Source organism: Xiphias gladius, chromosome 16 (assembly GCF_016859285.1).
Source record: "Xiphias gladius isolate SHS-SW01 ecotype Sanya breed wild chromosome 16, ASM1685928v1, whole genome shotgun sequence".
Taxonomy (NCBI): Eukaryota; Metazoa; Chordata; class Actinopteri; order Istiophoriformes; family Xiphiidae; genus Xiphias; species Xiphias gladius.
Genome location: NC_053415.1, coordinates 16,354,345 through 16,377,329, shown reverse-complemented (window position 1 = coordinate 16,377,329; position 22,985 = coordinate 16,354,345). Strand labels below are relative to the sequence as shown.

General features: G+C 40.9%; 1 protein-coding gene across 2 annotated transcripts in view; it reads left to right on the top strand.

Moving 5' to 3' along the window:
- gpm6bb (glycoprotein M6Bb) overlaps positions 1 to 22,951 on the top strand; it is a 30,714-nt gene extending 7,763 nt beyond the window's left edge. The window contains exons 2-7 of one of the 2 annotated variants that reach the window (XM_040148677.1): positions 15,960 to 16,146; positions 16,855 to 17,011; positions 17,267 to 17,435; positions 17,906 to 17,979; positions 18,078 to 18,143; positions 20,603 to 22,951. In XM_040148677.1, coding sequence (XP_040004611.1) covers positions 15,960 to 16,146; positions 16,855 to 17,011; positions 17,267 to 17,435; positions 17,906 to 17,979; positions 18,078 to 18,143; positions 20,603 to 20,752 — 803 coding nt within the window. In that variant the 3' untranslated portion in view covers positions 20,753 to 22,951. Of the gene's footprint in view, positions 1 to 15,959; positions 16,147 to 16,854; positions 17,012 to 17,266; positions 17,436 to 17,905; positions 17,980 to 18,077; positions 18,144 to 18,622 lie in introns of both variants that reach the window. The other variant, XM_040148678.1, reaches the window with a different exon arrangement.
- The last annotated feature ends 34 nt before the right edge of the window (positions 22,952 to 22,985 follow it).

The window sequence follows — 22,985 nt, the reverse complement described above, 5'->3', positions numbered from 1 at the left end:
GAGAAGTGCCTATTGGTGCTTAAAGCAATAAAGTAAGGGATTTACCCAATCTCGCAGGGGTCAGCTAGGGTAGAATATATACCAACCACTAGAGAGAACAGCTTCCATCTTTCTCTCCTGATTAATTGTATCTGCCACTTTGGTAAACACTTGGTCCACATCTAATCTTTTTTTTATCATGAATATGAGGACAAACACATCTCTGCAGGGATGGAATTGTCAGGTTCAGGTTACGGCCGACCCTGTCCCACCAGGATCCAGCCCCAGGACGCAGGGCTTTGAGACACAGGGAGGAGCGCCTTGCGGAACAATGGCATTAAAGTGATCTGCATGTCGGCTGCTCTGTTGTCATAGTGCTGACGATGAATCCTGACACGGTGGGGCCTGACTGACTGGTCTGTTGAGTAGCACCAGCTGGGGCTGAAAAGAGGAGGTTTCTGCTCCTTCTAATGAGGGTTTGGGGGAACAGTGCTGGAAGATTTGAAAAGGGTAAACTCTTGGGTCAGGGGTGAAAGGTTGGCAGCGTGAGGCGGAGGACAATAGGACCGGCGGGAGCGACATAGAGAAAGAGATCCCAGCAGCTGGGGGAGAAACACAGGGGAGGGTGGGGGCTGTTCATGGGAAGTAACCCCAAGATTAGCTGGGGAGTCTCGTCTGCTGTCTCCATTTCTCTGTGCTTCATTATGTCTCTATTGTGTGTGTTTGTGTGTGTTCAGATGCTTATGCCCCGTGCAACAAGTAGAAAAATGAAAGACTGTCTTCAGCCCTGTGTTATTTGCAATCCCAGCTGCTGGAGTGTGAGAATATTGGAGTTGTGGAGATCCTCATCCGTGTAAGGTGGACATATGGAGTGTGAGACATCAAATTAGAAATCTCTTGCTTTCACAGTTTGCTTTGCCTCCTGATACAAAATGCCAGATTTTCCATATAAATATCATAAATTTAGTGCTAAATTTCATGTGCTTCAGCATCTTGCACTTTGTACATCTCAAAAGATGTGTCTAATACATCAATGAATTCATGGGCCTTCATGGTATTCATGTTATTCTCACAGCTAATAATGAATAATAACTGCATGCCTGTGTTGTTTCGTTTACCAGCAGAATGTTCATTATTCAGTTCAATTATGTGCACGCTGTAGCACAAGACAAAACAGATAACCTTCCAATTTCTTTTCATGATAATTCAAACTGACTGCTGTCCAGTCATTTAAGTAACATAAAAGGCAACTCAGTGGTCTTTGTATTGGGCTAAATATAGAAATGCTTATGGTGATAGGTATTGTATTTAAAGGATTAACACCACTAAGGGCAGTCCCTATGGGATTTATTTGTACTCTCAGTGCAGTTTAATGGACTGTCATATGTTTCAAATGGCCTTAGGAGGTGCTGGGTGTCAAAATGACTGGGGGGGGGGTGCAGTTTGCAGTTAACGGGTGCAGAGAAAGAGATGTAAAGAGAGTAGATAGATTAAATCAGATTAGAAGGACATCTATACCTTAGTTCTTATATGAAAGAACTCTGCATAAACTTGATAACAACTTTCAGCACATTGTTTTGGTTTTCATTGTTTCCAGCCACAGCAGGCAGCTATTTTCACCAGAACAAAACTCACTGTTCACTATTTGCTGAGCACCAAATGATGGGCAGACAAAGTTAGCAACTAGCTGGTGAACATGCCAGATAGTTCCCTCAGGAACTGGTTGAGACCAAAAACGGAGTTAAAAGTATAGTGAATATTGGACTTGCATTGATTATGTGGCCAGAAACATAGATATGCTAATACACTTATGCTAATATTGCTCTTTCTCTGCTGTATTTATGTAGATAAAAATTTTTAGCTAGTGTGTTTGCCATATGAACTTCAAAAATTGATAATATGTTAGTGTTGTGTTTACGGCTTTTTTCAGCCAAAAAAAAAAAAAAAAAAATCAGTTGTTGCAGTTTTAAGAATCAGGGACACACAATATTAGCAAAATTGATGATGTGTCACCCTTATATGGGTAGTGTTACAACAGTAGGCATGACTTCCTGTTCATTTTTCTAAAGATACATGTTTTCCTAACTGTAGCCCTGAGTCACATTTGACAAGATGACAGATTGCGTTACTGAGTGCCTGCCTGCTTATGAAATTGATTTTTGTTCCTTACAAATTTCTCACCATCTATACCAGAAAAACTGGTGAATGATGTGTTATCCCCTATTAAGAAATAATAGTGTTTTTATATCCCCTAATTTTTTTCACAGACAACTATTCAGAGGTATCTGGCTATTTTCATTATTATTCATTATTGGCTGGTTCATTGGCTCCATAATGTAAGCGTGGTGGACCACAAAGACAGTGAAGCCTTTCCCAGACCAGAGGCATCATTAAAATATTTAGTGCACACAGAAACAAAAAACACACAATTATGCAAAGACCTTTACTTTTCTCTAAAATGGCATAAGTTCATGACCTTAATTCGGGGTGGTGGGGTACAGCTACTAAAAACGCCTCCTCTCTCTGTATTACTCTTTCATTGTTTTCCAGGTTTCTGTTTCCATTTCCTGGCACTGATTTGATCGTTGGACTCCAGAGTGAAATTATGAAATTCTTCGTCTTTAGGTTTTGATATTACAGTGGTTTTCTGTACTTTCCAAGGTACTATAAGTGTGGAAGCCTGGATAATATGAAGCATCTGTGTCTCTCACACTCCCTGCAACACACTTAGGGTACAACCACAGTGGCTGTGGAGGTGCCAGAGAATCAGGGTTGTTAAGTCATTTTTAAAGGAAAAACATGGCTGCCAGGCATCCCTGAGTGACAGTCCATTTCAGGAAATAACACGATAGTGACACAAACATGCAATTAGAGAAGAGCTGAGTCAGATACCCAGGGCATTGATTGGTCAAACACTTATAATTACACTGGAGACAAAAACAAAACAACCAAAAAAAAAAAAACACGCAAAAAAAACAACAATAAAAAAAACAAAAATCAATCTGTACAATGGAAGAAATGCCAAGACATAACGTATGTCTCTATTAGAAATGGTTGAAATTGAATAGCAAAGTTTTTCCACCATCGTACTGCAAGAAGTTATGCGTACTTGGGTTGTTTTCCTGTTGTGGTGGAATTTTCTAGCATGAAGAAAAATGTGTTGCACCACAAACGGATGCAGGGGTTGGTTGGTTTTAAGATTTCATTTTTGAGGTTGGGGGATGGCAGATCTTGAGGTGAATTCTTGGGTTCATAAAGTCCACAAAATAATTCTCTGGATTGATAAACTGTCAGCTTGGTGAATGAACAATCCTGTACCCACAGCTAGAATTTAGGTGAGTGAGTAACTCAAATTCGGCACTTTCTGTTAAAGAAAACATTTAAAATATCATTGATATAATTTTAAAGTCTGAGATTGCTGGGCATATTTGATTTCCAGACATTGTGGGTTAAAGGATAGTTAGGATTTACTTCTTTTCTTTTTCTCATGTGATTGTTAACTGAAAGTCTTTGGGTTTTGGACTGTTGGTCAGACAAAACACCTTGGATTATAGGAACTTGTGATGGACATTTTTCACTTTTCTTGACATTTTAGAGACCACAGGATTGGGAAAATAATCAGAAGCTTAATTGGTAAAGAAAATAATCAATAGTCAGAGCCTTAAACATGACTTCTCTGTGGAGTTATGGATTACAGGCACCTGCAGTAGAAGAGAAACGACAAAAGCTCAAGTTCACGTAAGAGGGTGGAAAAGCCTTTATTTAAATGACACCATAATGCCGTTTAACCCTTACTCTACTCAAACCGAGTGTATTGAATTTCCCTCTTTTTTTCTGTTATGGGATTTCTCTTAATTTGTAGCTTTTTGACAGAGCCAGAAAGAAGCACAAGGCTCAAAATGAGTCAGCCCATGGTGGTTTTCTCTTTCACTGTCCACATGTCATGCTATAATGAATGTGGACAGTTAGCATATTCATTTTTTCCATAGCAGACGGAGGATTATTTTTCTTATAAATACAACTCAGTTTAACTTATAGGGTGAGTTTGAGGCATAAATTTGAATGTCTTGAGTGTTATAAATCATATGTTGAGTTTTTTTTTAGCAAAATTCATTCTGAATTTGTAATGCTTTTGTTCCACTGGAGACCCACGGAGGAAAATGGGTCAGCAAACAAGTAAATGGATCTATGTAATGTGTTTGTCGTGCAGTGTTTTTGTAAACCAATCAATGACTTGGATTCAACACGCCAAACATGACGGCAGACATACAGAGCAGATTGACCTATGAAGGGGGCCTACATTTAAATCTAGGTCAGTGATGCCTCCACAGTAGACTGGAATGATATCGACTGCAACAAATTGCCAAAACAGTGTTTGCAAGAATCTCAGTCTACATAGTTTTAATATCTCAGCATTCACTATCAAATACAAGAAAGGGATTGTTACAGCTTTTTCCACAAGAGCAGCGAAATATTGTGGGATATTTGGACGATGAGTTTGCTTTCCTGTTTTGGCTTCCCTCTCCTTTTCAGCAGACTTTGGCATTTACAACCTGTCATACCTCATATGGCCCATCCACACCCTTCTGGTTTGTTCTGTCCTCCTCTACTCTGGTGTGGTGAGCCTGCTTTTTCAAACTGTTGTTAGGGTTTTTAAGTGGTGCTCTGGCCTGGACACAGACCTCGCTCCCTGAGAAATCCCTCCCCAACGTGAGCCAAGCAGGGTGCAGGTCTTCACGGGTGACTGAACACTGAGGAGCTTTCGGGGCCCCCAGTCTCACAACGTGAAAGGTTGACCCACAATGAAGCCTCCTCCATTTGTATGAGCTTCATCATCATTCAGATTGTTGCCTCAAGTAGGGGAGTGGCGCTGTCTCACGCTGAAGCTGAGCATGCAGCACTCGGGCCTTACGTCCTACGTTCACACGATTATTCCCACAGCCACTCGGCCTGTGTATGTGTGGCAGTAGCATGGGGATGTCTAAGTCAGTCTTTTGCTCTTTGTGTCTAAAAATACCTGTCTTGCTTCATTCATTTGTTACTGCTTTTCATAATATTTTGTCATTAAATTGCCGATAAAGCTCCACTAATCAACACAATCAGTCAAATGACTGAATCTGAAATGAGCTGTTCACAGGGACAAAGCCACACAGAATTATCACCCAACTCTGCAGCTTTTACACTGCTTTTTAAGTTTATTGAGTTTATCGTTTTAGTTTAATGGCCCCTCTCAGTTCAAATCAGCTTCAAATCAAACAACAGAGAGCTGCTTTCAGCAAAAAAGCCCCAATAAAGACACAGTACACGACCAACTGTGACTAGGTGGTGAAGAAAGTTCTTGCTGAATAGTCAGATATTTTACTTGTTTTTTTGGCTTGGTTGGAGACCAAAACTGAGATCAAAGTAGAGTCAGTATTGGATTTACATTCATCAGGTGAACATAAACAGACCTCTGAATGACAGCTAATGTTGTGTGAAGCTAATGCTAGAAATATTTCAGAGCAGAGGGTGAGTGATTGATATTCATAATGTCATTTTTGAATTTATAGGCATTATTAGGCATTATAGCGGCTTATCGGTATCAGAATTAAATGATTTATTTAATAAAGTTAAGTATATATTATTATAAAGTGGTATCACTATATTAGAGAACTGTCATGCCCCAAAGAAACACACAAGGTAGACAAAGTATTGTCTATTGGATCCCTAGAATTAGGCAGGTTGCACTTACATTAGCTGACTGGCATCAGCTGGTTTATTCATGCTTACCAATCACTGGCCCATTTATTAGCTGCTTGGCTACCAGATGACTTGTAATGTCAAATCATATTCATGCAGTTGTACTGTGCAGCACGGCCATCATAACCTGACACATGTCACGGTTACTCTGCTGATATGTTTGTGGCAGTGCCATTTGCCAAACACCACCTCAACCTCCTCGTTATGTGCTAAGATTTTGAAATTGCTAATGTAACTAAAATCTAATGTATTAGTTTATTGGGATTAGTGCTCCCTATAAATTTTTTTGCTGCTGCTCCTAATCTTTGAAAGCTCCATGAAAGAGAAAAGCATTTTCTGCCAAATCTAACTTTATAAACATGTGTCTCAATTGGCTTTCCCCGCGTGTGTCTGACTGAAACAGGGTTTAATACCGAGGTGAAGGAAATTAATGTCTCTCAAAATCACTGATTAAATTGTCTTCATGATTTGCCTGTGAGAGGGAGATCATTAGCATCTTGACAATAAACACTATACATACGCAATTTCTTTTATTTCTACTGCTGTTTGCACTGATTTTGACCCCATTTTTTCACCCAAGTCAATGCATGACTTTTCTCAGAAAGCTTAAAATAGAGTATCTCATTAACACGTGCACTCAGAAGCAACATATTTGTGACTTCTACCGTGTTTAGTTACATAGAAAAGAAAAAGTTGCTTGATCTCCAAGCCAAAAAAGCTTGAAACTATATTTGCCGGGGACATTTGTCATTGATTCCAATCAAATGCATGTGTTTGTTCATACTAAATTCAAGAATACATGAAAGTTGGTCTAAAAACATAGTTTGACCAGGCCTAATCACATGTTTTGAATTTTCCTTCTATGCGTGTGAAGTAAACATTTTGCTGTCCATACGCTCTTGGAACTTTGAAGATGGATCACTTGATTGGTTTGGCTTTGGCGTAACTTGGAACTGCCTGCATGGTCAACTGTGATAGATTGAGTCCTCTTTTGAAGCTTCACTTGAGCTCCTTAGTTCAATTAATGTGGAGATCACAAGCACAGTTACCTCTAAATCAGCTGTGTTCTCTCATATAAAGTGTTCAGATAACCATCACATGGGCTCTGTTCCCCACATCACAAAGATGATGTCAGTTCTCCTGGTGTTTTACAGGGCTGACATTGAAAAAGCTTTAAGATTAGTGCGGCGTTTGTAGTTGTGGGATCCCCGCTAAGTTCACTTCCCTGACCCCCGAGGCTCCCCCTCCCCTGCTGATCCCTCTCCTCTCTGAGGTCTGGTATCCGTGAGAAGCCCCCTCTCCAGCTCCGCTCCAGCAGGCCTCTCCCCCCAACACTGAAAGGCCTTTCTCTCATTAGCATGCCCCTGGGGCTCCTCAGCCTGCTGTTGCCAAACAAACACAGCCAAGATTTTCTTCCTCGTCTCCCTCACTGTCTGTTCTTCTGGTCATCTCTCACCATCCATCTTCCTCTTGTTTCTCACTATATCATCCTTTTTGTTTTTGTAGCATTCTCTCGTTCTTCCCTTCTTTATCAGCTCCTTCACCCTTCTTAAATTTCACCATGTCTCTCCCACTCTGGCTCTTTGGATCTCCCATTTTCACATGCGGTTTCCTCTGTTGTTTGTATCAGCCCAGAGGACACTCCGTCTCCCTGTTTAGGAAATGTTGATCTGCCTTTCTTTCCTGTGTCCTTTTTATGTGAGTTACAAACCACCAGATGGAGGAAAGACAGCGGTCAGAGGTTGCTAATGTATGCTGCAGGAGGAGAAGGCATATGGTGCAAATCAGAAGATGAAGGGCTCAACTCTGGTCCACACTGCAGCACGCACACACACACACACACACACACACACACACACACACACACACACACACACACACACACACACACACACACACACACACACACACACACTACCCCCTCTCTATGGTCAGAGGGGAATTAGAAAAAGGTGATTTTTTGCCTTTGTGCTTTCTGTCTAAGCCTCTACAGCAGAGAGTGGTTTTCACCCACAACTAAAGTAGGGGTTACTACTCTCCCATCTGCATCCCCTCGCTGATATAACAAGCCCATTCTTACCAGGCAGCTGAATCCTAAAACAGTCACTACAAAAGTCATAGATTCCTCATTTTGCCTTTGAAACTGGATTTTAAGTAATGTTTGACTGGGGCATGCAAATAAGCTCAACAAAATCCCTTCTGATGAGACCCCCGCATCTCGGAAAGGAACTGTGGTATAACGAAACGAAAAGCACAAATGTGGAGGAGAGAGAGCGAGAGAGAGAGAGAGAGAGAGAGAGCAGAGACGTGCGGGAAGGAGAGGGAATGAGAGAGGAGAGAGTAAAGGGGGAGAGAGGTAGAGAGATTTTGCTGTAAGAAGGCATTTTTGGTGGATGGGAGAAAAACAACCATGGAAACTCCATCAGAAGAAAACCAAGACCAGAAGCAGGACAAAAGAGGTACCAATGAGGGCTCACAAAGAGCCAGTTCAGTTCTTTTCATTGCTGTGTTTACTGGGGGTTTAACCCACTCCAGACTGCTTGGTTTCACTCTGTACAATAGTTGGGTAGATCTTTCCCAGCAGCGACGTTTTTTTAATGTCAGCACTTCCCCCTTGTTTCAGTGTTTGTATAACCGAAAGTGTTGATATTTCATCTGCAAATTGTGCACCACTGTCTCTGCAAAACTGCCGTCGATGTCATGCGTCAAGTGTGTTATGCTTGCTTGTTTTACGATCTAATTAGTTGAAATCTGTGGGATGTTTTTTTCGGCAGACCTCTCCCCTGCAGCAATAGGCATGCTGTGTTGCCGCTGGTCATCATCATGCTAGTGTCACTTTTAAGGACAATGAGCCGGTTGCAGAATCAACAGCAGATCAATCAAACCCCAGGGTGCGTTTGAGTCGTTCTTTCAGGGGGGACTGATGATTAATGAGGTGGATGAGGGGCTGGCAAGGACAAAGATAAATGAACCAGACATTACCAGTCCCACAAATAGACAGCCGTGAGGGCTGTGTACACTAAAGCGAGAGTGTCATTAACTCGCTCAGCCCCTTCTTGTAGGAATCAGCAGGAGTCATTGATTTTTCTTTTACTCTTTATTATGTGCCTCTATTCCATTCATGTTAGACCAACAGTAACAAAAGATTCAATCTGTCAGAAAAGAGGACAGCAATACACACCATTTAGTACTATCTTACTACTAGGTACTCACTGACAAGGGGTCAGGTAAACTAAGTATCGGTTCCCAGTTTACTGAACCTTATTTTTCTGGACCTCTTATATTGGATTTTCATCATTAGTATGAGACCTATTATAATCTTATTGTAAGGTTATAATCCCAGTGTCGTATGCCTACTAAATGTCTACAATCATTCTGTTTGTTTTCTGTAACTGCCAATTTCCCACCTACAGCTCCAATTAGAGTACACCTCCAGCCAGCCAGGGGTCTCTGTTTAGTTTTAATGACCTCTCCTAAGATTTATTTCCAATTTATTCTACCTACTGTATGTCCTACTTCTTTTTTGGACATTATATGCCTTTATTAGAGACCAGACAGTAGAAATCTGACAGAAAATGAGGGGAGATTGAGATGGGGAATGACATGGAACAAAGGTCCACGGCCGGACTCCAGCCGGACTCTAGCAGGACCCCAAGCCGGGGATGTGACAGTTGCATTGTTTGCACCTTAAATCCTTAGGCCACCATGGTCCCAAATCTATGTCTTTTTGTGAGGAGCTATACTTTGTCTTAAAAACCTTGGGCCAGGTATGGAACCTTTGGGCCTGTAAGGCCCATCGAGAGATTGTACGTGATATTGGCCCATAAATAGACTCTCCTGTCATACACTTGAAAAAATCCCACAAGTCAAACTCGGAGATTTACCACTCTACCTGTCTATAAATGCACGTAAACATTTATTAGGCATTATGGCTATCATTGCCTCTAATTGTCACCGAATACACACACACACATCTCTCTTCGCTTCTTTCACACAACCAGGGGTGAGCTGCAGTCAGCAGCTATTAGCTGACAGACTATAAGTTTCTGTTGTTATATGAGTAAACAGTGAGACAACTTTTGATGAATTTGCAGGCTCAGATCTCTCTCGTCCCTCGAGAACGGCCACTATAGCCATTACGGCATTTTAAAGTATTGCTCCTCTCAAAGTGGAGAGTGTGGAAAATGAGACTGTTTCTCATAAAGGGTTTTTTGGCGGCTCGCCCCATTGGAGCAACAAACAACAATACTTAGCATTAGCTGTAAACAGACACATCTGCTAGCAATGAGCTAGATGATAGATTAAAAGGGGATGGCGATTTTATTACAGCTGGAAGGCAGTTTGTTGTTCAGGACTCATGGATGAGATGGAAGAGTTGCAATGTCCTCATCTCAAATTGTGTGTGTCCAAGTGTGTTTACTTGTGGGATTTGTTTGTATATGAAATGCATACTTTTACTATGCATTCTTGCATGTGGTTCTTTGTTTGGGTGGGTCTGTCTGTGCTTGTTTCTGTTGTGGACATCAAATTAAATAATGTTTTTCCAAAATGTTTTTTTTTTTTTTCCTATGCAGTAAAAACAGAATTTAGACATTTTTCCACTTTCCTCTGATAGCCCCAGCTGCTGGAAGATTTCAGCTTTGTGGTGACAACTTTCCCTGTTCATGTGTTGGCTGTTGCTGAAGGATGGAGGGTGGTGATGAAGCAGGGCCAGCTGCAGGGGTTAGTTACTGATGTATCTGAACTCAAGCAAACAGTGGTGATGCATGGCTGGAATAACCTGTTTGGAGGCACTGGCGAAAACATTTGCTGTTGAGCTCATGTTTCCTACTGCACATTGCACAGAGCAAACTGTAGATGGCAGCTTCATTACATTTTGCAGAACAACCAACAAACAACTGGTACTGATATAGGTAGTCCTCCTATTTTGGAATACAGCCTGGCCCCAGGTTTTCTCTATATTAGTTAGTTTGTGATAACTTGATGAAACACATATTTATTTAGGAAAAATTACTACGTGACCACAATATACACTAAAATAACAAAGGTGTTCAAGCTAGACTTTGACACAGGACCACAAGATTATGTAATAAAGCAGGAGCCACTTGATATTAACATAATTTGCAAGTAATCAAATTACTGACGAAACCAGGGTGCCCTGATGGCCTAGGGGTTGATGTGCTCGTCATGAGCCACAACTTCCCCTGTTCACAACCAGATGGGGGACATTTGTTACCTGTCATTAACCCTTTCTCTGTCCTTGCTCTTCCTTTCACTCTCTGTACTTTAGGATATCAAAAAAAGTTATAAAATGTCCAAAAGTAATTAAAACAAATGATAAAACCCAGTGACAAACAGTAAACCTGGAGGTTTTTGGATTTCTAAGAGATCTAGGGTCCCAGGGTGGTTGTCTACTTTTGCCTGCTTAGTAAGCCAGCATTGTGGTGATGAGACACAAAGCTAAGATGCACCCTTGTTTTCTTGGTCACTTTGTGTAGCTGTGGCTCTGTCTGTCTGTCCGCAGGTTTGTATGCCAGTGTACCTGCAGCTCATGTTGGTCTTGATGAGCCATCTCATTCACGCACTGAATGATTTGAAATACTTTGACAGACAGTATCCTCCTGGAGCGCGATGCGGCTGCTAAGGCCCACTGTGGCTCAGCTGTGTGCAGTGCTGGAGGGGCACACAGGATGGAGCTCAGCGGTGGTCTTGTCCTGGGCCTCCAGCCTGTGGGCCGGAAGAGTGGGGCCGTGGTTCACTGCCATTCTGAATGGCCCCTGAGAGTCCAGTGTGATGGACAGTCTAGGGCTGCAAACACTGGCTCTTTGTATCAGGGCTTCTTGGACTCTCTCTCTGTCTCTGTTTTGTTTTCTGTCTCTCTCACACAGTGTCACACATGCAGACACACACACACTCTTTCTCACAGAAGCATCTTTTTCCCCCTCACTCCTCGTGATCCCGATGTGGCAAGTGTAGCCTCTGCTGTAAGGCCTGACATTGTCACTACAAACAGTCACTAACTTGTCTGTGTTTCTCTCTCTCAATCTGTTTTTCATTCTCTCTCTTTCCTCCTCTCATTCATGTACTGTAGCAATGAGATGGAGAGTTGAGAGTCTTGAAGTGGCTGGAGGTCTAACTAGGAGTATTAGTCAGGGAGCATGTGAAAGTCATAAGAGGGAGAAGGCCCAACGTGATTTTCATTTATAGTGCTTCACTCAGGAAAAGCCAGCCAGATCCATTTAGCACAGAGAGTCACCAGCTCCTACTGTTATCGCCTGTGGAGGAGGATGATTTGAGCTAAAGTTTGCACTACATTATCCCGTACTCTGTTGAATCCAACACAGTACACTTAGAGAAAACGGTGTGTATCTGGCTGTGTGGTAGGTTTACTAATACTGGCTGTCTAACTTATTACTCTCAAGAACAAATGACAAAATCCTCCATCCTGGGCCTGGCCAAGAAGAAGTCCATGTAAAACTACAAATTGTCCTTTTTACACTTCAGGTTCCACACAGATTAAACAAATAACATATAGCATATTAATTTGTGAGCTTCAGATGTGGCGGAAGCTAGATTTTGTTACGTTTAGACAGAGTCAGGCCAGATGTTTCAATCTGTTTCCTCTCTAAATACTGCTGCCTGTAGCCGGGTATTTAACGAACAACCATCAGAGTGGTATCAATTGAATCATCTAACTATAGACAAGAAAGTGAAAGAATGTGAATTTCCCAAAATTTCCAGAAAGTGCAGCCCCACCATCCTCAAAAAAAAACAAGACAAAAACAAAGCTGGTGTCAAGAACTGAGTCTGAAATTTACTGCATTCTTTAAAGTCAGTAGATTGAATGATAAGGACACATGTAATATTTCCCAGATCCTATGATTACTTCAAAATTCCACCTCTGCTTTGAATCCATCTACTGAACAAGTCTTATTGTTACTTTGGTGCAGACCTAGTCCCAATGGTACTTTGTGCAGGACTGCTTTAAAGTGGTGCTGAGCTTTGATGTCGTTTCTGTCTCCCCTGATGTCTAATACTGAGACTAAAGCTTACACAGAGGCCCTTTTGTGAACAGAAGTGTATTCCTGAGGTTGCTAATAGCTGAACCACAGCAATGGGTCCGTCCTTGTGCCAGTGTTGTTTCAGTCAGCCAGAACAGAGTTATACTAACTTGCCAACATGTCCAGTCCAGCTGTGAAAATACCACCTTGGATTTATTGTGTTATTTAGCATAACACCCAGTAAGTGACACAAGGCGTCTCCACTGAGAGAGAGACGGTGAACCAACACGCTCGGTCTGGTTGGATAGATGGCTTCATAAGCGAACCAATCCCGTGGAATGGACACCAGTCAAACAGAAGGCTTATCAAAAGGATCGGTGGACTTCAAACAAAATGTACATTTTTGCCTCTATAACTGCACCAAGTTAGGTGAGCGTGGCAGATGCAGGCCTGTCAGCCTGACCTTGTCCGTGACAGGCGACAGGGGAGGGTGGTTACATAGTCAATGTGATGTTTTAAAGCATGTGAAACATTTCATACATTAGGAATAGGCTGCCTGGAGACACTTTTGTTTCTTATTGCTTAAGGGATCCCTATCTGTGCTCAGACTTTTTTTTTTTTTTTTTTTCATTTTCAGATCCAATAAATATTCAGGCAAACAAGGCAGACTCTCTTTCATGGTGATTATCATGGCATCCAGGACGGTGCCATCAGACAGTTAAGCTCAAGGGAATAGTGTTGCATTTTAAAGCAGGGTTTTAGACCAAACCTACACTTAGGCAGTCATTCTGACTTTCATCCACGACATGTCACAACTGATTGCAATCAAATTAATTCATAATAAACCAGTATGACTGCTGTCACTTTGTGGACATTTAATACAAGATACTTTTTAATAGCGATAAACCCTTTCCACACTTTTCCTATGGAAACTTTTCCTCTCTTCGAGAAGGTGAATTTCACTGCCAGGAAATGTAATTGTTTGGATGGGGAAACAGCTCTACACAGCTTCTAACTCAAAGAGCTTGTCGACTTATAGCCAAGATATAGTCTGCTTCTGGATCAGAGCTACCTGACAGTTACATCCACTACAAGAGCTGCTCTTCCTTTAAATGGACTGAATATACTTTGCAGCTGGGGTCAATATCCTGTGGAGCACTGTGCTGTGCCTCCCATCAGCCCACTCACCCTCCCCGACATGCTCATCAGAGAAATGTGGGCTGCGGTAGAAGTTAGCGACTCTGCTGTGGGCACACTCATTGAGTTGTGGTTAACACGCTGCCATGGCAACTCTTGTTCACCCACCACGGGACAAAAATGTTTTTATCTCCCCGTACTACACAAACAGTCAGGATGAAGCGTCTGACTGCAAAAGTACTGGCCCAGCAGCCATATATCTGTTTTAACCTCCTTTGTCACTGCGAAGGGCACAAACACCGATGAACTTTCAGTATTCTCTTCTCGTAGAAGAGGCAAGCAAGTAGAAAAGAATTTTTGGTCTGTTTTCTTCAACACAAACACAATGTTGCGTCCCAATATATGTTATTCATTTTCCTACTACATATAAGAAATAGCTGAAACAGGAAATCTGGATGTCACTGATTCAAGAAGAAACTCATACAGTATAGAACTTGTTACCACCTAATTTATTTTCTCCATTGGACATTACTTGTAACAGTCTATACGTAAATTATGCACAGACTGCATAAAATGGTCTCTCATGCTGTGGATATGGAACAGTTTGCTGCTTCGGTAATGATGATGCCTTTTGCACAACTCCTTGCAAGTCAAAGTGTTGTCAAAATCCAAAGCCATCTTGCCCTGATCATTATTGTTGCATGATTTGTTCTGTGAAGGTTGGTGCAGTTCTTTCAAAGCCAGAAAATCATAAATAACCTTCATTTTCTACAGGACTTGCAGTAATTGATGTTTTGTCCACTCTGGGGCAGTTCAGCTTGCTGAAATGTTGAACATGTTAACAAACAATATCTTGTTTGTATATCCAGCAGCTGCAGAGCAACATTGGCGTTCATTTGGACACGTGTTTGTGTGTGCCTGACGTATATTAGTCGCAAACTTTGTCAGTTGCTTGCTGCTGCCTGATATCGGGCAGGTAGTTTACCAAGGGTTTATCTGAGCTTTTTTCCCCTTAAAACAGCTGTCTGCTGCTTTTGAAAGCAATGCTGGTGAGAGTGGTGGACCAAAACAGTGACTTTGTGGGCCAGAAAACCAAAACAATGAGCTTAAAGAGAGTAAAAATCTCCGTAGAGCTGAGGAGAACTGTAAAATTGATGATAGCTCTCTGCTGGTTCATCACTACGAGCGACCTCTGCCACTTTACACAGTCATTTGATCAATTTTTAGTGTAAAAGTATCAGTTATAGCGGCTTTTAATGCTTTTAGCTGCAGTCTGATATCAGGCATATGCGAGAGCTGTAAAACGTAAACAGCAATGGACCTGGATGTCATATGAATCTACAACATCCTGTCAAACACATGTGGATCTGATTGGAGGCACACTGGGGTTTGTTTCCGTGCGTACACAGACGGTGAACTGTGGTGACTGGCTCCATTTCAAAAGGCATAAGAACACATTGGAAGAGACAAACCCATCTGGGTCACTTCATTCCGTCATTGTGAGTTGCCATTGATTTCCATTACAGCTTGTCAGACACCCATTAATCTGACCTGCTGGATGGCCATTAGTGCCCTTTAAGTGAAGTGATGAATTGTCAAATGAAACATTACAGGCAGTGTAGACTGTAAAACCTCAGTGGCACACAGCAAGCTGTACTGTTTCTGCTGGTACCACAGGCAGCAGACAAATGTTATGAGACCTATTTTGAACTGATATGTCTGCTCTGTCTGCACTGTTTTTGTTGTGTTCTTTATTGGGTACTGGTGATGGATGCAGTGGGTTACAATGTGATTCTTATGGCCCTGTGATAGACTGTTGATCCGTCCAGCGTGTACTCTGCCTCTCACCCAGTGTCGCCCAATGGGTGCTGGGATAGGCTCGGAGGATGAATGGTTGATTAATATGAATTATTAATCCCATATTTCATTTCCCTGAGATCACTTCCTGTCCTACGAGTGAAACACAGTCACTTATACAGAATCTGAGGCTGATGTTGAAATAGAATTTACTATATGGCCTTTTAAAGTCAAAAGATTTTACTTTTCATGACATCAAATGACTCTCCTCACTGACACCATTTTTCCGTTTTTTTTTTTGCACAGGTTGCTTTGAGTGCTGCATTAAATGTTTAGGCGGGGTTCCATATGCGTCGCTGGTGGCGACGATCCTCTGCTTCTCTGGCGTTGCCTTGTTCTGTGGATGTGGCCATGTTGCTCTCACTGGCACTGTGACCATCCTGGAAACCCACTTCTCCCAGGTCAACAGCGATCACGCCATGCTGACTGATGTGTAAGTGACCTCATACTCTATGTGCATACCGATATGGCTGCTTGTGATGCTCGGGAGTGTCTGAGAAAAAAATAAAACTAACGATTATGAAATCCTGGTAAACTGTGATTGCTCAAATTATTGTATCTTTAATGTCATAGCAAGATCCGTTACACATTATGCCGACTGGAAAATGTGTTCTTTCATAACCATCACAATAAACAGGGGTGAAAAACTTAAGACAGATAAAACTTTTAACAAGGGAGACTTTATGTAGGCTACTTTTAGTACAACCTGGACAGATCGCCGTGCTCACCTTATCCTGGAGAATAGTCCTAATATGGAGGTTTTGTGTTGGTGTAGATTTAGAGTGCACCGTTTAATTTAAGATGTCTTACAGAGGCAGTCTGTCTCTTGGTGGATGATTACCACAGACATGCCTCACCTGTTATCTCCACATTTGGGCTTAGGGAAGCTAGGCTGCCATCTCAATCATAACCATCTGTTTATGATTAATCAGCCAGCCCAGATTACTGATGTTTTAAAGATTGTGTCCCAAAAATGACAAATGATTGCAAAGATATTACTACTTTACTTGACATTTTTAGTGGGTCTCTCCGGGTGTTACATTGGAGGCTAAAAACATGATAGTCGTTGATGTGCGCTCACTGTTTTCAACCCACTGCAGCTTTACCCATACCATTTATGTGTGACATTGTTCTTAAACAGAATACAGCTGATGCAGTACGTCATCTATGGCATTGCGTCGTTTTTCTTCCTGTATGGGATCATTCTGCTGGCTGAGGGCTTCTACACAACCAGTGCAGTCAAGGAACTGCACAGTGAGTTCAAAACCACCATCTGTGGACGCTGCATCAGTGGAATGGTATGTTGATACAACCACCCCGCTGTGTAAACCTTACTTTTTAAACACAGACTGCTTAAACACATCGCTTTCATGTCACGTGAGTAAAATATAAATGACATACAAAGATGAAGATGTTAACGTTTGTTATAGGAACAAAGTATGAGAGAAAAAATGAGGAGGAAGAGGAGGACTGGAATTGTTACCATTTTTGCTACCGAATTAGTTTCATGGTTATGGGGTGATGCTAACAATGTGCCGTCACTGCGTCCTCAGTTTGTATTCCTCACGTACATTCTGGGTGTGGCCTGGCTGGGTGTGTTTGGCTTCTCTGCTGTGCCAGTCTTCCTCTTCTACAACATGTGGTCTACCTGTTCTGCCATGAAGTCTCCCATGGCCAACCTCACCAACATTGACTCCATCTGCGTGGATGTTCGTCAGTATGGTAAGGGGACAGCACTTTGTCCAAAAATGTCTCATTTGGCATCTATACCTGTGAGAACAGACTTTTTTAGCGCACACGGATTCTAAAGCCTGGCTTGTAACCTCTTAAAACCAAGCAATGTCTACTTGCGAGCCCTTGTCACATGTTGCATATGTTCTGATTGTGACCGGTTCAACCACAGACCCAAAGATTTGATTTTGACCTGTCAGATGTATCTTGATTTTTAGTCCCCAATGGGTCAACCTTAATAAACCCTGGATTGTACAGGGGCACTTCATAATTGTTGGGAGTTCCCCTTTAAATCTCAGTTTTTCAGACGTCATAGCAAACGATCTTTTTGTGCTCTGCACTCAGTTGACATCAACTCAGCAGACTTTTGTTCCATTTGTAGTAGTTGACAGTTTTGATTATAATTCACATGGTAGAATGGATTTGAGTGTGTATGAAAACTTTGAATCTCATGGCTGCAGGAATTATCCCATGGAATGCCACACCAGGCAAGGCCTGTGGATCTACGCTAGGGGACATCTGCAACACCAGTGAGGTAAGAGGCTGTCTACTATTCATACACAAATCAGCGGTTGGTGATGAGGAAATCCCATTTTAACTGAAGGATAATCACTGTTGCTGGTCCTCTTTCAGTTCTACCTGTCTTATCACCTGTACATCGTAGCGTGCGCTGGGGCGGGAGCCACTGTGATCGCTCTGGTAAGTTACCCTCCAGTCTCTCCATCCTCCTGCCTTTAGCCCACCCTTGCACGGTTTGTACCAACAGATCATGTGTGAAGTGGTCTTCTTGTCATTCCCATATGGTTTATGTAACCACACTAAGGACTACTACGCAGGCTTTTCCTCAGCTCCAATTCCATTTGCTGTTTACCATCTGCTTAGATGCACATGGCCCTGATTTGATTTTAGGATGGATGAAACAAGGTGCAGTTTGGGCTTGCTTTTTGGGTATTATAAATGTGCCATTTTTAAAAATCATAATCATGAGTTTGAACCATAAAATCAGAAATAAGATATTGTATTTATTATACTTTATTGTCTTTAACATTTTTTCCTCTACTTCTTTTTACTTTTACTACTGGAAAAATGATTGGTCACTTCACTAACTTGTCACAGTACTAGTGACGAGGAGGTCACCGGCATGTTCTCTTACAACCTTTTCTGTTCTCTTCCACCAGCTGATCTACATGATGGCTACCACTTATAACTTTGCTGTTTTGAAGTTTAAGAGTCGAGAAGACTGCTGCACTAAGTTTTAAACTGTTTTAAGAACACAGAACAGCATTTGAGGCTGTACTGAGTAGAGACAGTTGCCACTGACAACAAATGAACTAAAAAAAACAAACAAACTGAGAATAGAAAAATCAACATCTCTCCATTAGTATTCACATGAAGTGTAAATAGCTGATATGCTTCCTTTAGCATTTGGTATCCAGGGATATTGCTTGTCTGAGGACACCTGACGAAAGTTGTCTTCAGAGCGGAGTGGCTTTTAGTTGACTGGTTTGTTCTGCTTTCCTTGGCACTCACTTACAGAATTATGTCACCAGCAGATTATATAGAAATGTGCACAGCTTGAAATCCACACCAGTGTTATTTATATTTCTTACGTGCGTACGTACGAAGGCATCAACTGCATGAGTATTTCAAATGGAAAAAAAAAAAAAAAAAACCAACTACACTTTTTAGCATGCAGTACTTCACCTTGCATAGGAGGATGAGCATCAGTTGACTGCTGTCGGAGGTGAAATGCCAATTTGTGCACAAACTCCTGAGGCCCTAGTGAAACATAAATGTAAGATATGTGCAGGTTGTCACACACAGTTCTAAAACTGAAATCTAAATTAGAAATCAGACCATTCTGAGGTCTGATCAATACATAGCTTGCACCGAGCCCTTATAGATATACAGTATAAATAGTATGTACAGTATAAATCTCTGAAATTAGTCCTTGTGGACATCTGATGACAAATATTGAAGGTGTCCTCAGGCTTAATGTTTTTGATTGCCAGATTAGTAGTTTTGGTGAGGATGAATTCTAGTGATACATTTGTAGAAGGACTAGCTACAGTGGCAAAGTAGCAGTGGCCAAGGGCCTTGTCCTTATATTTCTTTGGTTTATTTGCTCAGCCTTCAAATTGTGGCACCAACACATGAAACCATGAAGTGTTACACAGACAATATTCAGTATTATTTCCTTTGTCACAGGTTAGATTCTAAACCAAACTAAAAACCTTTTCATCAACTGTATTATGCGGATGAGTATTATGGTGACCATTTGTGTATTGTAGATTTCAAAGTAACCGCACATACCTAGTACAACACACTACGAAGGGTTAGGCCAGTACCAGGGGTATACTTCTGCATGAGGCCCTAAGCCTCACTTTAATTTCATGTATTTTATAAAAGAAGAAATTCTCCTATTCTAGAGTAGAGTAAATGTATTTTTTTCTATGAGAGCTGATGCTTGTATGGCCTCAGCTATAAGGTTGATGTTTTGTTTCATACATTTTCCTTTATTCTTTCTCAAAGTGCCATTAAGAGCCATTTGTTTTTATCTTAACACTGAGCCTGCATGCTTACATTTTTCAGATTCTTTGATTTGTTTATAGTTACTTATACTCCATATTTCATATATTTAATTTTCTCCTAAGTTTTGAAGACTGTAGCTTTTACTTTCTATATAAAATAAACAATCTTTGTTTACAAAAATATCCCTACGTGGTCTATTTCTTAATAATCCTACAAAAAGAGTGTTTCAGAAATATAAAACTGAGATGGAAATGTAGCAGGGTCAGTATCTCATGCTTTGCACTAACCTTAAGCATTTTACAGCTGCATAAAGCTTGCATGAACAACTTTTGGCTCTTTCCTCTTTTCTACTCATTCTCACGCCTTAAAAGTGTCATTTCTGTAGTATTGTGCATAGCAAGATAGTAACCCCAGTATTAGTATTGATTGTAACAGTAATGTTGCAGTAATTGTAACATTTAAGCCTTTTCAGTAATGTCTTTCGTCACCCCTGTGTGTTAGGTCTTTTTAAAAGCTTAACTTTGTTTTTGTATGTCTATGATGTACGTACTATAGCTCTGACTCCTGTAGCTTGCTTTGCATCTCTGACATGCTCACCGGCCATCCACCTCACCCTTCTCTTCCAGATCCACTTCCTCATGATTCTCTCAGCAAACTGGGCCTACCTTAAGGATGCCAGTCAAATGCATGCCTACCAAGACATCAAAATGAAGGAAGAGCGGGAGCTGCAGGACATCACCTCACGCTCAAAGGAATGCCTCAATTCCTACACATAAGGATATTACACGCTCACGCTCAGACTCACAGTCCACATAAACAGACACACACGAACACACACAGACACACACGAACACACACAGACACTGTGCCCAACCACTGTGGCCCCTTTGGACCAAGACAATGCTCAGCTAAAATAACCTGCCAACTGCCCTGACACTGTGCAGTACTAACCAGGCTCCTAACAAACTAATGCATCAGTGTTGCTTTCTGCACTAACTCACCAAGAAGTGTTTTGGAACTGCTATGTAAAGTTTCATTCATGCTGAGTTTTATTTTCTATTTTTCTAGAGGAAAAAACTTGAGTTTTCATGCTGTCTCTCATTTTCTCTAGCCCTTCTGATAACCGGTTTTTGCTGGTCAAGCTTGAGATGTTGCACTATTCTTATTCAACGCATAACAATGAGTTTGTTTTACAGTCTTGCTCTGTCTGTCTTCTGAGCTGGTGGGGCCAGTTTTCAACAAGGGAATGTATAACTTTTTTTTTTTTTTTTTTGCTCTTTTTCAATCAAAAATGCAGATGAATTATACACTTGAAAGGCCTTACATCCTTACACCTTACATGCTTTAGTTTGACTTCACAATAAGGAAACAGGTCATATAAAATATGCACAACATTCTGTTGTAAAAGTGGTGGTTATATGTACTCTCTAAAGCCAGAGTCCTTTATACTTAGGTGTTTAACTGGATTACTCTCTCAAGTAGTGATAATTTGATTGTTGATTGGTTTCAGATTCTAATTTTCACTGAACAGCTACTTAAAAGTCACACAGAACTTTCATGACCTACATTAACACTACCTCAGGTGTGCACTAGAGCCTCTGGAACAATTTAACTGGAACACTTTGTCCTCGTAAAACTATGGTTTGAAAATCCCACTTCAATTGCAAAAAGATGCCTCAAGCACACACTATGTATTTAGCTACCTACAAAGTAAACCTGCAAAACTCACAGTCAACATAAATACACGCACACAGACACACACATACACACAAACACACGCGCACACAAGAGCTCCTTTGCATCACAGCATCATAGTATTTCAGTTTTATGGGTAATCCCATAAGAATAAGTTGCTAAATGTGGACTGCTGCCAGAAATAAGATGGAACGATATTCAATGTATTTAATATCTTAAAGTTTGGTCCATGTTCATTCCTTTGGGCAAATGAAAGAAAGATCCAGGTTTGCCAATGAAGAAAGCTCTCTGATCCCTCATTAACAGTTTTTAGCTCATTGCTTAATGAAACATCCTTGTAACATGATCAAAATTTACCTGATTTGAAAATAGTATAAGACAAGCAGAACTATTTCCCAAGGTATATTGGTACTATGAAAAAAAGCTATTGATCTAAACAGATATAAAGAACTTAAGGTGTGAACTGTAAATTTATTACAAGTCAGAATTTTGTGTTTTGTTTTTTTTTAATTATTGAAGACAAAAACCACTTTCTTAATTATCTATAATTGCATCTTTTTTGATGTGCAATTGTTATAATGCTGACATAATTACCCATGTAATCTTTTATTTCTGTTAGTTGAATTACAGGGATAACTTGATGTTTTTGTTGCATGAAGAAAACTGTTTCTGCAGCGACACATGTGATGTACAGTCATGTATACTGATATCAGTAGTAGGCAGTGTTTGCCTGTTCCTTTTTTTTCCTAACCGATTACAAATTAATCAATTTTATGTAGCTGATTAGTTAGATGTTTTTTTTTTAGGTTCTTTTATTCAAGTCAAAAGTCTATAAGTCCTATATTATTTTGTTGCCTGATAGTATACCTCTATTTTCTATGAATGTCAAGGGCTTCCTCATTAATTACTGATGCTTAACTTTTAATTCAACTTTCAAATAAAACTTAGTCGCAACAGCAGTCATTTACAAAACTGTACGGCAAGTGGTAAATTTTGCCAAAGTGTGAATGCCATTGTGACTCTCTGCCCAGTGTTTTACACAGTATCTGACATATTGTAAAATCGAACCCGCATTGTTCTCCACAAGACTAATAGCCACAGGCGTAGTGAGGCTGAGATGAAAGATGACAGATGTACACGAAGCTGTGGTATATCAGATCTCATCTATGTTTCCTGTTGAATGAACCAAAAACTAAAGAATAAATGCTACCTATCAATCACCAGAAGGACAACAATCGAGCATCCTGTCTGACTGGAAACCCCTCTATGACATGACTCAACTGGCCTGTTGACTGTTTTTATGAAAATAAAATT